An 18,400-nucleotide genomic window follows, 5' to 3' on the forward strand; every position below is an offset into this window, starting at 1 on the left:
TAGAAAGACTGGAATTTTTTTCTCACTGTGAAGTAACATTCTCACTAACTGTTATAGTGACACCACCTTTAACCTATTTACACTCTTACTTTTTCATCTATTCAGCAAATGTTCTGCAGATTTTATTGCCGGCATTGAACATTGTTAAACAAGGCAGACAACTCATTCACAGTAGGATGGATACGAAAGTGAAAATCGAGATTATCAATAACTGTCTCTATATCAACAATTATATATCTATAACATGAATTATAATATCAACATTTCCAATACTTGAGATAACCAATATCATACACGGCATATTGGCTATATCGTGTTATCAAAAACATGAAATCTTTCTCTATTAAGTATCAGTAAATCAACAGCTGTTTACACTGATTAAGATTTTTAAATTGTGAAAGAGTCCATGATTTAGTCTTCAAGATTCGATGTAAAGCTCAACGGTTATAACGTTAATATATTAAAATGCAAAACAAATATTATTTCAAATATTTTTTATTACAAATAGGATTTCATTTATAGGTATTATCCTTACAACAAACATACAGAAATATCACAGTAAAATTTGGGCAAATGAGACCGTCCTCCTATAAGTACAGTAAAGTCAGTCAATGAATTATCGAACACTGTGCTGTTTCAAAAGGGGTGAAAGCTCTACAATTGGTTAATTAGGGTCCAAATCGTCCGCCATTTTGATTACCGAACTGATCTATGTCACCAAGACCTCCAATGAAACCACCCTGTCCAAATCGCCCGCCGAACTGTTGATCTGTGAACAGTCCTCCGTTAATTTGAGAATCGATTCCACCAGGAACTAAAGGAATGTCTGAGCCAAACCTTCCTCTAGGTCCAAAAAGTCCCCTGGGTCTGAGACCATCGCCCCAGACTCCTCCACCCCCGGGGGTCAATGGTCCACCTCCTACACAGATGTCCATGTCACAGTCTGGACATTGGATTCCATTGTATGTGAAGAACTGTGTTCTTCTGCATTCTTGTGGGATGAACTGTTGTGTCTGTAGGCAGTGTCTGGGGGGACACACTACCGGCTTTTCTAGAAGCAGTCCTTTTCCTCCCGGATATACATTGTCTGTCTTGATAATTGGCTTTTTCAGTCCTTTCTTTGATCCACCAATGAATCCCCTGTTATGAAATCCGTCCAAAAATCCTGACTTCTTTTTACCTATGATTCCACCGCCAAGCTTAGGCCCGTACACAATTTCTTTCTTTATCGGAATTCTTTTCTCGCCGTATCGCCTACCTAAATGGTCAAAAGACGAATCATTACAGAATATTTATGAAAGATTATTGTCAAAACGGTTCATAGTCTCATACAATACCTTGCTCATTACATTTTTTCAGAAATAGAACTTTCAAACAGTCAATGAGTATACCACCAAAACCAATACTTTGCAAACATAGCACAACTTTATTAGAGACTTTGCCTCATTTAAGCATGAACATTAACATACCTTCAGTGGCAGCAATGGCGATGATTAGAGCAGCAGCTAGGAGAAAACACTTCATAGTGGACAGGTAGTGTAGTGGTGTGAAGAATCCTAGTCGGACTCCATGTATAAATACACAATCCATGTGACGTAATCATTTCAGAAATCAAATGCATGGTCATTTCTATTGGTTCAAATCCTTATACGTAAATAGAACGACTCTTCCATATCAATACAGGTTTATTGCCTGAAGGTGCATGCACGGTAGCCGTTGTGACGTCAACTGTTGACAGTTAAGGGGGATTTCCCTATCTTAAGATAGTGTTCGTCTTGTGAGCAAAAACTGCAACGAAGGAAGTTTTACTATAGTAATGTGTACTTTTTGGCAGTGCTTTGAAGTTTTTTGATAAATTAATCATTAAACAAATTGAGACAAAGTTCACTGCGCATTGATTATTAAATTTGCGTAAAAAATAATTGTTTAAACGTTCAACACACGCTCAGTGATTATCATATCAACAAAATTATTGATATCGAGATGAGTTAAGATTTTACCTTGAGATATAATTTGCAAAATAAAGCACCTTCAACCATCAATTTTCAACTGAAACAGCCATATGAAATATCGTAAAATTTACAAACAAGTGAAAAGCTGTCAATGTGACAACAAACCGGGTTTTCTTTTATGTAAACTGTATCCATAATCTATGTCAACCCTGAATTGATAAACACTACCTACCGTATCCAGTGAAATGTAGTTCCCTATATGAAATATTTGGCAAAAAATTGACTAAGTTCAAAAGCTGGGTTTTTTTAAAGAATAAATTATCAAAAATCAAAATCCTAGCAATATGCACACCTCTGATATATGTACAATTGATCTGCAAAAGAACAACTTCCTATCTTAAAAACTGTAGGAGGAGTTATCTGTGCCATTTTCACCATTTTAATAACCGGATTTTTCCGTTAGAAAAACCCGGTTAAAAATGAAGAAAATATACAATGTGTGGTTTTATATACAGTAGCATTGGTGATAATTTTCATGATATTTTGGAATGTCCGTATTTTGCTAACAAAAAAGTCTTTGAACAAGAAATACAGTGAACTTTAAATAAGCTGATCAATTATATAAATATATAATGTAGAAAAACTCAATTTAAAACTGATATAGAAGTTATAAGGAGGTTTTCTCTTCCTCGAACCTTTACAATATACTTTTATAATGAACTTGTGATACTTGCCTGTTTGTTGTTTATTTACAGATATATTTTAATATGTACCTTCATATATCAGTGGCCTGGTTTTGATTGAATAAAAATAAAGATGCATTTCCGTCGGTGGTAACCCAATAACTCAGTTCTTATATATACATGTACATCTATTTATGTTTAATGACGTTAAGATAGTTGGGTCAGTGTATTTATAGGTAACAAGGACATGGTGTCTCGGTCAGTGACGTAATGACCTTAGTTACAATGTAAGAGTAGTATTGTCATATTGGTGACAGCTCAGACACTGGTAATAATGATACGACAGGTAACTGTTCCAATATGCTTTAGAATCAATTACACCAAAGCTGATTGGTGCGGTTGTATTAATATTTCATGGAACATGTAAAAAAAAAAAAAAAAAAAAACCTTTTACTTCCCATATGTTATAAAATATTTTTTCTCGATATTTGAATAAAAGAAACATAATTATACGAAACACGATTTACTTAACTGAGAAGAGTACATGAATATTTAGAAAAAAAACGTGTTATTTAGTCCTTTATGATAATTTGTTCTAATAAGCCATTAATGTATATAAAAAATGCTGGATTTGCCGTAAGAAAATTACATGTATTTCCAAAAATGCTTTAGATAATGAAAATAAAATGTTATTGTCTCATAACTGCAACAGCGCGTGGATACAAATTGAATAATAGCGCCTTATGAAAATTTGTTTGCACACACCGTTGCATTTATGAGACTCTTTGTGGTCCGAATGACCCCTTAGGTCCCAGACTTCTCCACCCCGGGGGTCAATGGTCCCCCTCCCACACATAGGTTAATGTCACAGTCCGGTCTCCTTTACGATACCCTATACCCTACCGTAGAAAAGCGGTTTAACAATTAATTGAATCCTAATTTGTGTAAATTTATATCTTATTTTTAGTATGTACCTCTCTCTGATCCCACTCTCCCAATATATCGTTTGACAGTTTGGTTCATATATAATATATACCGATACTTAAGGTGTATGAAAAGAGTTTTAAATTGTCACCCTCTTCAAGAACGTCAGCGCTTTTTTAAAGATGATAATTCCAGGATTTCAGTCAAATAAAAAACTTTTGACTAAAAGTATATTATTCGGCGTGTTTGAAAAAAGTTTCCATTTATAACAGTTAACAAACTTATTTTGCTTTTTTACGATGTTGTAAAGCATATAATTACATGTAAAAAGTGTAATAAAATCATGAAATGGTTATTCAAACCAAATCAGCTAAACAAAAAGAAATTAAAAGGTATAAATATTGGAGAAGAATTGAAATTGTGAATGAATCCATGACTTCGTCCTCAAGTTTAGACATTTAGGAAATGTAAAGATCATCGGATATAATAAACAAAATCAAAAACAAATATTAATCCAATCATATTTTATTACAAATAGGAATTCACATACATTAGTATAAACTTTATAAAACAACAAAAATATCACTGTTTGTAAAGTTACATAAATACAATATTTCCAGGAAATCTCCAAATTTCCAACATTCCAGTGTTCTGAAGGGGGGGGGGGGTTCAAAGTTTCTTTAACTCTTAGCATTTGGTCTAAATCGTCCGAATCTTAATCGTCCCATTTGTCTTTCTCCAGCGCTTTTTATTTTTAATGGGTACCGAAATCTTTCTTAAATGATAGGGGAAATCATGATTTGTAAGCTTTTGTAACACTTTTTAACTATTACACCCAAGGATAGGAAAGATATGATTTTATCTAAAGAGGTGAGATTGGAAGAGGGCTAGTTGTAGGACTTATATACCGTGTACGGCAAATACTGATGCGTTGATAACCACGACTGACACCTCTTTTGATTAACTAAGGTCCGGAATTGTGCAAACATCGGGAAGATTAAATGTACCAAAAAGATACAATCCAACAGAACGGACAAAAACACTGGAGTTATCTTAAATCAGCTTTTTTAACATCTCGCGTGATTTCCAATTCAGTTGTCTCTCTTTGCACTGCACATTTTGCTAACAGAGAGTGCAGAACATCAATAATATGGATTTAGGGTTTTTTTAACTAACACTTTTTAATAATGAACTTCCAATAACCACAATCTGCCAAATTCAGTTTCAGATTTTTAAGTTTTAATTAGTCTACCTTTGTGGTAAAATTTCTATATCAGTATTCTGTTTATCACACCCAATGTTCTTTTAACTGTGCATTTTTTGTTCTAAGGTCATTTTAAAAGTAGTTAATTGCTTTGTATAACCAAACGTCTTAAAGTAAATAAACAAAAATTATGAAAGTACCATATTAATTACTGCTATAATTTCGAAAACAAAGAATAAACCCTGTACCTAACGTTCTTGTAGAAAGACTGGAATTTTTTTCCTATTCTGAAGTAACATTCTCACTAACTGTTATGGTGACACCACCTTTAAACTATTTACACTCTTACTTTTTCATCTATTCAGTCAATGTTCTACAAATAGTATTGCCGGCATTGAACATTGTTAAACAAAGCCGACAACACACCCATAGTAGGATGGATAAGAAAGTGAAAATCGAGATTATCGATAACTATATCTGTATCAACAATTATATCTATAACATTAATTCTAATTTCAACATTTCCAACTCTTGAGATAACCAATATTTTACACGGCATAATGGTCAATATTTAAAATATGCCAATATTGACATGTACATGGGTGTCATAATAATCTGGAATGGCGTCCTCCATTAAAACACTTGTGCTGGTTGTTTTATAAAGGGGATATTTGTAGGTATGGGTCCAATTGACAATTACGATAAGAAGTTATATTTTTTCAACCTGTTTTAAACAGCCCAACTGAAAATACATTGTAGTTGGCAAATATAGTTTCACTATATCGTGTGATCAAAAACATTAAATCTTTCTCTATTAAGTATCAATAAATCAACATCTGTTTATACTGATTAAGATTTTTAAAGAAGATGGGTGAACAAGCTTAAGGCGTGTAAAATGCAATTTTTTCAATAATAATTAAAAAACAGTGTATATTTAATGTAACATCGGTTTGTAACCCTTAAATATTTTAATTACATTTAATAGGTTGATTTAAACTGGCGTGTACGTGTCAAAATCTCCAAATAGTGTTATTTTTATAACTTCAATGCCGTTTCTTTTATAGAATGGGTCGGAGCTCCATATGTTTGTCATAGTCTAAATGCGGTTTGATGGAATTTAAACAGATTTCCATCAACAAAAAATGTGGAGAGATGACACACTATAATTTTTCAAATGTCATTTTGTAGCCTAACAATTGAACGTTTTGGTGAAATAACCAAAGTCCGTAAATCCGTAGCCAATGTCTCATATACCATTTAAACAACGCACTTTGTTGTGTATGAAATGGCTCAGTGGTTAGAGCACCAGACAAAATAAAAGATAAAAAAAGAGCACCAGACATTAGGTAAAATAGAACTTGGGTTTTTAGGCTGTGGGTTCGATACCACCAAAACGTAAGGATTAATTTTATTTTTCTTATCTTTTTTTTTAAATATTTCAAAGTGAATATATTAAAAAAATTACCCTTTTGTAAACTTATATTATAACATTTTAAATATATTTAAATGAAAAAAATGTTAAATTTTAAATTGTATTTTACGACTAAACCAAATGGGCAATTGCGCCATCTTATTCCCCCATATTCTTATTGTGAAAGAGTCCATAATTTAGTCTTCAAGATTGGTTGTAAAGCTCAACGGTTATAACTTTTACATTTCATAATGCAAAACAAATATTATTTCAAATATTTTTTATTACAAATAGGATTTCATATATAAGTATTATCCTTATAACAGACATACAGAAATATCACAGTAAAATTTTGGCAAATGAGACCGCCCTCCTAGGAGTACAGAAAAGTCAGACAATGAATTATCCAACATTGTGCTGTTCCGAGAGGGGTGAAAGTTCTACCATCAGTTAATTAGGGTCCAAATCGTCCGCCATTTTGAATACCGAACTGATCTATGTCACCAAGACCTCCAATGAAACCACCCTGTCCAAATCGCCCGCCGAACTGTTGATTTGTGAACAGTCCTCCGTTAATTTGAGAATCGATTCCACCAGGAACTAAAGGAATGTCTGAGCCAAATCTTCCTCTAGGTCCGAAAGGTCCCCTTGGTCCGAGGTCATCGCCCCAGACTCCTCCACCCCCGGGGGTCAATGGTCCACCTCCTACACAGATGTCGATGACACAGTCTGGACATTGGATTCCATTGTATGTGAAGAACTGTGGTCTTCTGCATTCTTGTGGGATGAAATGTTGTGTCTGTAGGCAGTGTCTTGGAGGACACATTACCGTCTTTTCTGGAAGCAGTTCTTTTCCTCCCGGATATACATTGTCTGTCTTGATAATTGGCTTTTTTAGTCCTTTCTTTGATCCACCAATGAATCCCCTGTTATGAAATCCGTCCAAAAATCCTGATTTCTTTTTACCTATGATTCCACCGCCAAGCTTAAGCCCGTACACAATTTCTTTCTTTATCGGAATTCTTTTCTCGCCGTATCGCCTACCTAAATGGTCAAAAGACGAATCATTACAGAATATTTATGAAAGATTATTGTCAAAACGGTCCACAGTCTCATACAATACCTTTCTCATTACATTTTTTCAGAAATAGAACTTTCAAACAGTCAATGAGTACACGACCAATACTTTGCAAATATAGTACAACTTTATTAGAGACTTTGCCTCATTTAAGCATGACTATGAACCATACCTTCCGTGGCAGCAATGGCGATGGTTAGAGCAGCAGCTAGGAGAAAACACTTCATAGTGGACAGGTAGTGTAGTGGTGTGAAGAATCCTAGTCGGACTCCATGTATAAATACACAATCCATGTGACGTAATCATTTCAGAAATCAAATGCATGGTAATTTCTACTGGTTCAAATCCTTATACGTAAATAGAACGACTCTTCCATATCAATACAGGTTTATTGCCTGAAACGTGCATGCACGGTAGCCGTTGTGACGTCAGCTGTTGACAGTTAAGGAGGAATTCCCTATCTTAAGATAGTGTTCGTCTTGTGAGCAAAAACTGCAACGAAGGAAGTTTTACTATAGTAATGTGTACTTTTTGGCAGTGCTTTGAAGTTTTTTGATAAATTAATCATAAAACAAATTGAGACAAAGTTCACTGCGCATTGATTATTAAATTTGCGTAAAAAATAATTGTTTAAACGTTCAACACACGCTCAGTGATCATCATATCAACAAAATTATTGATATCGAGATGAGTTAAGATTTTACCTTGAGATATAATTTACAAAATAAAGCACCTTCAACAATCAATTTTCAACTGAAACAGCCATATGAAATATCGTAAAATTTACAAACAAGTGAAAAGCTGTCAATGTGACAACAAATCGGGTTTTCTTTTATGTAAATTGTATCCATAATCTATGTCAACCCTGAATTGATAAACACTACCTACCGTATCCAGTGAAATGTAGTTCCCTATATGAAATATTTGGCAAAAATTTGACTAAGTTCAAAAGCTGGGTTTTTTTAAAAAATAAATTATCAAAAATCAAAATCCTAGCAATATGCACACCTCTGATATATGTACAATTGATCTGCAAAAGAACAACTTCCTATCTTAAAAACTGTAGGAGGAGTTATCTGTGCAATAAGGGTACCCTTTTGGCAGCCGCCTGCCCGCCCGCCATTTTCACCATTTTAATAACCGGATTTTTCCGTTAGAAAAACCCGGTTAAAAATGAAGAAAATATACAATGTGTGGTTTTATATACATATGTACAGTAGCATTGGTGATTATTTTCATAATATTTTGGAATGTCCGTATTTTGCTAACAAAAAAGTCTTTGTACAAGAAATACAGTGAACTTTAAATAAGCTGATCAAGTAGATAAATATATAATGTAGAAAAACTCAATTTAAAACTGAATAGAAGTTATAAGGAGGTTTTCTCTTCCTCGAACCTTTACAATATACTTTTATAATAAACTTGTAATACTTGCCTGTTTGTTGTTTATTTACAGATATATTTTAATATGTACCTTCATATATCAGTGGCCTGGTTTTGATTGAATAAAAATAAAGATGCATTTCCGTCAGTGGTAACCCAATAACTCAGTTCTTATATATACATGTACATCTATTTATGTTTAAAGACGTTAAGATAGTTGGGTCAGTGTATTTATAGGTAACAAGGACATGGTGTCTCGGTCAGTGACGTAATGACCTTAGTTACAATGTAAGAGTAGTATTGTCATATTGGTGACAGCTCAGACACTGGTAATAATGATACGACAGGTAACTGTTCCAATATGCTTTAGAATCAATTACACCAAAGCTGATTGGTGCGGTTGTATTAATATTTCATGGAACATGTAAAAAAAAAAACAACCTTTTACTTCCCATATGTTATAAAATATTTTTTCTCGATATTTGAATAAAAGAAACATAATTATATGAAACACGATTTACTTAACTGAGAAGAGTACATGAATATTTAGAAAAAAACGTGTTATTTAGTCCTTTATGATAATTTGTTCTAATAAGCCATTAATGTATATAAAAAATGCTGGATTTGCCGTAAGAAAATTACATGTATTTCCAAAAATGCTTTAGATAATGAAAAAAAAATGTTATTGTCTCATAACTGCAACAGCGCGTGGATACAAATTGAATAATAGCGCCTTATGAAAATTTGTTTGCACACACCGTTGCATTTATGAGACCCATCTTTCAAATAATAATTGTTCATTGCTTTTATTTAAGGTTTTAAAAATTTATTCACTTTCCGCAGTTATGACTAATTTTTAAAATTCTCTGCCTTATTCAACGAGTAATACGCAATTAACGAAAGAGCCACTGGAAGAACCCAATTATGCCGACAAAAGTAGTGCACAACGCTTTAAATTCTCATAACACAATTCTATTTCCCATTCTGTAATTTGATGAATTTGCTTTTGGTATACAAAAAAGTTAGATATTTAGATTCATTTAACTGTTGAAAAATATTATATCGAATCGGTATATGTATAAGTTAGTCATGTTCTTCGAGAAATATTGAAGGAAGATTGAATGCATTTATACGCACCAGATTTGGTGATTGGGTCTTATAAGTTATGCGTTAATATCACTCAAATGAATGCAATTTAATAGGGGAAAAGAAAGAGATTGTAAATATTCATTTTTAAAATGTTTTCAATCAGCTATCGTTCACTAACCATTCATTTTCACTAAAGTTTAAAATCTATTAAAGTATATTTGTATATCTCTCCTGGTGTTCAAAGAGGGAGTTTGCATTGTGTTAGGAGAAACAAAGGGAAGTGTGTTATCAGTGTTTCTCAAGACCCCCATCATATCCGGTGTCTGGTGTTTCAGGAGAGGTAAATTTCATAAACATGTTGAATTATGGCTCAAATTGTTTCCATTTTAAATACCGAATTGATTGAAGCCACTCATATCTCCATTGATACCACACTGACCGAATCGCGCGCGCAGTTATAGATCAGGAACCAACCCTCCGTTTTCCTGGAATCGATTCCGTTTGGGAACAAAATAAACATCTGAACCAAACCTTCCTTTTCAATCCAGACCCCAGGATGGTTCTTTGTAGTCCGAATGACCCCTTAGGTCCCAGACTTCTCCACCCCGGGGGTCAATGGTCCCCCTCCCATACATAGGTTAATGTCACAGTCCGGTCTCCTTTTCGATACCCTATACCCTACCGTAGAAAAGCGGTTTAACAATTAATTGAATCCTAATTTGTGTAAATTTATATCTTATTTTTAGTATGTACCTCTTTCTGATCCCACTCTCCCAATATATCGTTTGACAGTTTGGTTCATATATAATATATACCGATACTTAAGGTGTATGAAAAGAGTTTTAAAATGTCACCCTCTTCAAGAACGTCAGCGCTTTTTTAAAGATGATAATTCCAGGATTTCAGTCAAATAAAAAACTTTTGACTAAAAGTATATTATTCGGCGTATTTGAAAAATGTTTCCATTTATAACAATTAACAAACTTATTTTGCTTTTTTACGATGTTGTAAAGCATATAATTACATGTAAAAAGTGTAATAAAATCATGAAATGGTTATTAAAACCAAATCAGCTAAACAAAAAGAAATTAAAAGGTATAAATATTGGAGAAGAATTGAAATTGTGAATGAATCCATGAATTCGTCCTCAAGTTTAGACATTTAGGAAATAAATTTAGGATATAATAAACAAAATCAAAAACAAATATTAATCCAATCATATTTTATTACAAATAGGAATTCACTTACATTAGTATAAACTTTATAAAACAACAAAAATATCACTGTTTGTAAAGTTACATAAATACAATATTTCCAGGAAATCTCCAAATCTCCAACATTCCAGCGTTCTGAAGGGGGGGGGGGGGTCAAAGTTTCTTTAACTCTTAACATTTGGTCTAAATCGTCCGAATCTTAATCGTCCCATTTGTCTTTCTACAGCGCTTTTTATGTTTAATGGGTACCGAAATCTTTCTTAAATGATAGGGGAAATCATGATTTGTAAGCTTTTGTAACACTTTTTAACTATTACACCCAAGGATAGAAAAGATATGATTTTATCTAAAGAGGTGAGATTGGAAGAGGGCTAGTTGTATGACTTATATACCGTGTACGGCAAATACTGATGCATTGATAACCACGACTGACACCTCTTTTGATTAACTAAGGTCCGGAATTGTGCAAACATCGGGAAGATTAAATGTACCAAAAAGAACGGACAAAAACACTGGAGTTATCTTAAATCAGCTTTTTTAACATCTCGCGTGATTTCCAATTCAGTTGTCTCTCTTTGCACTGCACATTTTGCTAACAGAGAGTGCAGAACATCAATAATATGGATTTAGGGGTTTTTTAACTAACACTTTTTAATAATGGACGAACTTCCAATAACCACAACCTGCCAAATTCAGTTTCAGATTTTTAAGTTTTAATTAGTCTACCTTTGTGGTAAAATTTCTATATCAGTATTTTGTTTATCACACCCAATGTTCTTTTAACTGTGCATTTTTTGTTCTAAGGTCATTTTAAAAGTAGTTAATTGCTTTGTAAAACCAAACGTCTTAAAGTAAATAAACAAAAATTATGAAAGTACCATATTAATTACTGCTATAATTTCGAAAGCAAAGAATAAACCCTGTACCTAACGTTCTTGTAGAAAGACTGGAATTTTTTTCCTATTCTGAAGTAACATTCTCACTAACTGTTATGGTGACACCACCTTTAAACTATTTACACTCTTACTTTTTCATCTATTCAGTCAATGTTCTACAAATAGTATTGCCGGCATTGAACATTGTTAAACAAAGCCGACAACACACCAATAGTAGGATGGATAAGAAAGTGAAAATCGAGATTATCGATAACTATATCTGTATCAACAATTATATCTATAACATTAATTCTAATTTCAACATTTCCAACTCTTGAGATAACCAATATTTTACACGGCATAATGGTCAATATTTAAAATATGCCAATATTGACATGTACATGGGTGTCATAATAATCTGGAATGGCGTCCTCCATTAAAACACTTGTGCTGGTTGTTTTATAAAGGGGATATTTGTAGGTATGGGTCCAATTGACAATTACGATAATAAATAATATTTTTTCAACCTGTTTTAAACAGCCCAACTGAAAATACATTGTAGTTGGCAAATATAGTTTCACTATATCGTGTGATCAAAAACATTAAATCTTTCTCTATTAAGTATCAATAAATCAACATCTGTTTACACTGATTAAGATTTTTAAAGAAGATGGGTGAACAAGCTTAAGGCGTGTAAAATGCAATTTTTTCAATAATAATTAAAAACAGTGTATATTTAATGTAACATCGGTTTGTAACCCTTAAATATTTTAATTACATTTAATAGGTTGATTTAAACTGGCGTGTACGTGTCAAAATCTCCAAATAGTGTTATTTTTATAACTTCAATGCCGTTTCTTTTATAGAATGGGTCGGAGCTCCATATGTTTGGCATAGTCTAAATGCGGTTTGATGGAATTTAAACAGATTTCCATCAACAAAAAATGTGGAGAGATGACACACTATAGTTTTAAAATGTCATTTTGTAGCCTAACAATTGAACGTTTTGGTGAAATAACCAAAGTCCGTAAATCCGTAGCCAATGTCTCATATACCATTTAAACAACGCACTTTGTTGTGTATGAAATGGCTCAGTGGTTAGAGCACCAGACAAAATAAAAGATAAAAAAAGAGCACCAGACATTAGGTAAAATAGAACTTGGGTTTTTAGGTTGTGGGTTCGATACCACCAAAACGTAAGGATTTATTTTATTTTTCTTATCTTTTTTTTTAAATATTTCAAAGTGAATATATTAAAAAAATTACCCTTTTGTAAACTTATATTATAACATTTCAAATATATTTAAATGAAAAAAATGTTAAATTTTAAATTGTATTTTACGACTAAACCAAATGGGCAATTGCGCCATCTTATTCCCCCATATTCTTATTGTGAAAGAGTCCATAATTTAGTCTTCAAGATTGGTTGTAAAGCTCAACGGTTATAACTTTTACATTTCATAATGCAAAACAAATATTATTTCAAATATTTTTTATTACAAATAGGATTTCATATATAAGTATTATCCTTATAACAGACATACAGAAATATCACAGTAAAATTTTGGCAAATGAGACCGCCCTCCTAGGAGTACAGAAAAGTCAGACAATGAATTATCCAACATTGTGCTGTTCCGAGAGGGGTGAAAGTTCTACCATCAGTTAATTAGGGTCCAAATCGTCCGCCATTTTGAATACCGAACTGATCTATGTCACCAAGACCTCCAATGAAACCACCCTGTCCAAATCGCCCGCCGAACTGTTGATCTGTGAACAGTCCTCCGTTAATTTGAGAATCGATTCCACCAGGAACTAAAGGAATGTCTGAGCCAAATCTTCCTCTAGGTCCGAAAGGTCCTCTTGATCCGAGGTCATCGCCCCAGACTCCTCCACCCCCGGGGGTCAATGGTCCACCTCCTACACAGATGTCGATGACACAGTCTGGACATTGGATTCCATTGTATGTGAAGAACTGTGGTCTTCTGCATTCTTGTGGGATGAAATATTGTGTCTGTAGGCAGTGTCTTGGAGGACACATTACCGTCTTTTCTGAAAGCAGTCCTTTTCCTCCCGGATATACATTGTCTGTCTTGATAAATGGCTTTTTTAGTCCTTTCTTTGATCCACCAATGAATCCCCTGTTATGAAATCCGTCCAAAAATCCTGACTTCTTTTTACCTATGATTTCACCGCCCAGGTTAGGTCCGTACACAATTTCTTTCTTTATCGGAATTCTTTTCTCGCCGTATCGCCTACCTAAATGGTCAAATGACGAATCATTACAGAATATTTATGAAAGATTATTGTCAAAACGGTTCATAGTCTCATACGATACCTTGCTCTTTACATTTTTTCAGAAATAGAACTTTCAAACAGTCAATGAGTACACCACCAAAACCAATACTTTGCAAACATAGCACAACTTTATTAGAGACTTTGCCTCATTTAAGCATGAATATTAACATACCTTCAGTGGCAGCAATGGCGATGATTAGAGCAGCAGCTAGGAGAAAACACTTCATAGTGGACAGGTAGTGTAGTGGTGTGAAGAATCCTAGTCGAACTCCATGTATAAATACACAATTCATGTGACGTAATCATTTCAGAAATCAAATGCATGGTCATTTCTACTGGTTCAAATCCTTATACGTAAATAGAACGACTCTTTCATATCAATACAGGTTTATTGCCTGAAACGTGCATGCACGGTAGCCGTTGTGACGTCAACTGTTGACAGTTAAGGAGGAATTCCCTATCTTAAGATAGTGTTCGTCTTGTGAGCAAAAACTGCAACGAAGGAAGTTTTACTATAGTAATGTGTACCTTTTGGCAGTGCTTTGAAGTTTTTTGATAAATTAATCATAAAACAAATTGAGACAAAGTTCACTGCGCATTGATTATTAAATTTGCGTAAAAAATAATTGTTTAAACGTTCAACACACGCTCAGTGATCATCATATCAACAAAATTATTGATATCGAGATGAGTTAAGATTTTACCTTGAGATATAATTTACAAAATAAAGCACCTTCAACCATCAATTTTCAACTGAAACAGCCATATGAAATATCGTAAAATTTACAAACAAGTGAAAAGCTGTCAATGTGACAACAAATCGGGTTTTCTTTTATGTAAATTGTATCCATAATCTATGTCAACCCTGAATTGATAAACACTACCTACCGTATCCAGTGAAATGTAGTTCCCTATATGAAATATTTGGCAAAAAATTGACTAAGTTCAAAAGCTGGGTTTTTTTAAAATATAAATTATCAAAAACCAAAATCCTAGCAATATGCACACCTCTGATATATGTACAATTGATCTGCAAAAGAACAACTTCCTATCTTAAAAACTGTAGGAGGAGTTATCTGTGCAATAAGGGTACCCTTTTGGCAGCCGCCTGCCCGCCCGCCATTTTCACCATTTTAATAACCGGATTTTTCCGTTAGAAAAACCCGGTTAAAAATGAAGAAAATATACAATATGTGGTTTTATATACAGTAGCATTGGTGATAATTTTCATAATATTTTGGAATGTCCGTATTTTGCTAACAAAAAAGTCTTTGTACAAGAAATACAGTGAACTTTAAATAAGCTGATCAAGTAGATAAATATATAATGTAGAAAAACTCAATTTAAAACTGATATAGAAGTTATAAGGAGGTTTTCTCTTCCTCGAACCTTTACAATATACTTTTATAATGAACTTGTGATACTTGCCTGTTTGTTGTTTATTTACAGATATATTTTAATATGTACCTTCATATATCAGTGGCCTGGTTTTGATTGAATAAAAATAAAGATGCATTTCCGTCAGTGGTAACCCAATAACTCAGTTCTTATATATACATGTACATCTATTTATGTTTAATGACGTTAAGATAGTTAGGTCAGTGTATTTATAGGTAACAAGGACATGGTGTCTCGGTCAGTGACGTAATGACCTTAGTTACAATGTGAGAGTAGTATTGTCATATTGGTGACAGCTCAGACACTGGTAATAAAGATACGACAGGTAACTGTTCCAATATGCTTTAGAATCAATGACACCAAAGCTGATTGGTGCGGTTGTATTAATATTTCATGGAACATGTAAAAAAAAAAAACTTTTTACTTCCCATATGTTATAAAATATTTTTTCTCGATATTTGAATAAAAGAAACATAATTATATGAAACACGTCTTTACTTAAGGTAATGGTCCATACCCCACTAGATAAATAAAATGCGTACAGAATTTTTTATATTTTTCAAACGTGTATCTGAGGATATGTTCTTGTCAAATTTTACCCTGTTGGCTGGTCCATCGGTATTATAAAAGCTAGGGCCGTTGCTAAAAATAGAACCGATTGCGGAAATGGCGCTTTTCTCATACACAAAGAATATAAGCCTAAGCCTGAAATTTGACTTTTACAAAATCTTTTTTTGACTTATATCCTATGTAAAATAAAGGAATTATTATTTAAAAACAAAAATTTTTATGTTACACTTGCTTATTTATCAAAAAATAGATAAATCTGCATACAAATTAGATAAAATGAATAAATTTTCAAAGAGAATATAAGCTCTTATGATTTTATTTACCTACAGAATTCTCTAAAATTTTGATATTATTTACATCTTAACGCCATTAATCAATTGGAAATAAAATTACCCAAGGGACCGGCCTTTACAGGATCACAATTGGCATATTTTTGGTAAAATCATTAAAATATATATTTTGAAAAAAGATCCGTAAAAATAAAACTGTGCATAGGTTAATTATTTCATAACTCTAAACAAATATGTTTTTATTATTGTTAAATAGAAAATATGATTTAAACAAACTGTAGATTAATCTGTATCATTTAAATCGCAAAAGATGGTTTCTTTGGATATTGGTTTGTATTATGGATCGAGATCGGTATTTAGAAATTGCGGATGCATGCGTGGATAATGCTAACTACCTGATATATGCCTTCAAGACAAAACCTCTATTCAAACTTTTTTTTACTGGTTTTAAAGACTGTTCTTATAATGAAATAACTTCTCTTCAGCGCATGGTTTTTAATTCTAAAAACATTTTTTTGTGGAAAACAAATCTATGCTCGTTGCTAAGCGAATAGGATAAAGATGATATAGGTCAAATTATTTCCCCTTGTGTTTTTATCTCCCTTATGCACTGAAATATAGATCTCGATCAGGATTTCATTTTGGATGTTTATGGACTTTCAGGGATTAATGTTAAAAGAATTTGATCAAATTCAACCTTATAATGGATTGATGTTTATGCAGCACAAAAGTAAGCGGTCTTATATTTTCAAAACGAGTACACAATCGACACAACCCAGTCATGTTATTTCGCTGATTAATACCCCGGTGGGCCTAATTGATTGCAGTGGCCAGGATTTTTGATATATTTGTTTTGAATCAATTTCTATGTCAGCTTGATTTCTTTGTTTTGAAATACGCCTTTTAACGTTAGGTCTCAATTAGATCGGGCACGGATAAGACGTAATAACGCGTGAATTACGTCAGACGTTGTTTTGTGACGTATGGATAATTACCTTAACTGAGAAGAGTACATGAATATTTGGAAGAAAAAAAAACCGTGTTATTTAGTCCTTTATGATAATTTGTTCTAATAAGCCATTTATGTATATAAAAAATGCTGGATTTGCCGTAAGAAAATTACATGTATTTCCAAAAATGCTTTAGATAATGAAAATAAAATATTATTGTCTCATAACTGCAACAGCGCGTGGATACAAATTGAATAATAGCGCCTTATGAAAATTTGTTTGCACACACCGTTGCATTTATGAGACCCATCTTTCAAATAATAATTGTTCATTGCTTTTATTTTAGGTTTTTAAAATTTATTCACTTTCCGCAGTTATGGCTAATTTTTAAAATCTCTGCCTTATTCAACGAGTAACACGCAATTAACGAAAGAGCCACTGGAAGAGCCGAATTATGCTGACAAAAGTAGTACACAACGCTTTAAATTCTCATAACACAATTCTATTTCCCATTCTGTAATTTGATAAATTTGCTTTTGGTATACAAAAAAGTTAGATATTTAGATTCATTTAACTGTTGAAAAATATTATATCGATGAAATATTAATCAGTATATGTATAAGTTAGTCATGTTCTTCGAGAAATATTGAAGGAAGATTGAATGCATTTATACGCACCAGATTTGGTGATTGGGTCTTATAAGTTATGCGTTAATATCACTCAAATGAATGCAATTTAATAGGGGAAAAGAAAGAGATTGTAAATATTCATTTTTAAAATGTTTTCAATCAGCTATCGTTCACTAACCATTCATTTTCACTAAATTTTAAAATCTAATAAAGTATATTTGTATATCTCTCCTGGTGTTCAAAACGGGAGTTTGCATTGTGTTAGGAGAAACAAAGGGAAGTGTGTTATCAGTGTTTCTCAAGACCCCCATCATATCCGGTTTCTGGTGTTTCAGGAGAGGTAAATTTCATAAAAATGTTGAATTATGGCTCAAATTGTTTCCATTTTAAATACCGAATTGATTGAAGCCATTCATATCTCCATTGATACCACACTGACCGAATCGCGCGCGCAG

At 33.0% G+C, this 18,400-nt stretch overlaps 3 protein-coding genes across 4 annotated transcripts; all 3 read right to left on the reverse strand.

Annotated features, from left to right (window-relative positions):
- Positions 1-477: 477 nt before the first annotated feature.
- Positions 478-1,624, reverse strand: LOC136269570 (uncharacterized). 2 transcript variants are annotated; one of them, XM_066083571.1, is made up of 2 exons: positions 1,470-1,624; positions 478-1,258 (listed from the first exon to the last, which is right to left on the reverse strand). In XM_066083571.1, the coding sequence occupies exons 1-2, from the start codon at positions 1,588-1,590 to the stop codon at positions 669-671; spliced, it is 711 nt and encodes a 236-aa protein (XP_065939643.1). In that variant the 5' UTR covers positions 1,591-1,624; the 3' UTR covers positions 478-668. The 2 variants fall into 2 exon arrangements, with proteins under 2 accessions (XP_065939643.1, XP_065939644.1); XM_066083572.1 differs by having other exon boundaries at positions 478-1,254; positions 1,466-1,606.
- Positions 1,625-6,468: 4,844 nt separating this feature from the next.
- Positions 6,469-7,574, reverse strand: LOC136275491 (uncharacterized). The gene is made up of 2 exons (XM_066084880.1): positions 7,425-7,574; positions 6,469-7,218 (listed from the first exon to the last, which is right to left on the reverse strand). The coding sequence occupies exons 1-2, from the start codon at positions 7,543-7,545 to the stop codon at positions 6,629-6,631; spliced, it is 711 nt and encodes a 236-aa protein (XP_065940952.1). The 5' UTR covers positions 7,546-7,574; the 3' UTR covers positions 6,469-6,628.
- Positions 7,575-13,290: 5,716 nt separating this feature from the next.
- On the reverse strand, positions 13,291-14,432 carry LOC117681718 (uncharacterized). Its single transcript, XM_034447435.2, has 2 exons — positions 14,281-14,432; positions 13,291-14,069 (listed from the first exon to the last, which is right to left on the reverse strand). The coding sequence occupies exons 1-2, from the start codon at positions 14,399-14,401 to the stop codon at positions 13,480-13,482; spliced, it is 711 nt and encodes a 236-aa protein (XP_034303326.2). The 5' UTR covers positions 14,402-14,432; the 3' UTR covers positions 13,291-13,479.
- Between the last annotated feature and the right edge of the window lie 3,968 nt (positions 14,433-18,400).

Source organism: Magallana gigas, chromosome 5, assembly GCF_963853765.1.
Source record: "Magallana gigas chromosome 5, xbMagGiga1.1, whole genome shotgun sequence".
In the NCBI taxonomy this organism is placed as follows: domain Eukaryota; kingdom Metazoa; phylum Mollusca; class Bivalvia; order Ostreida; family Ostreidae; genus Magallana; species Magallana gigas.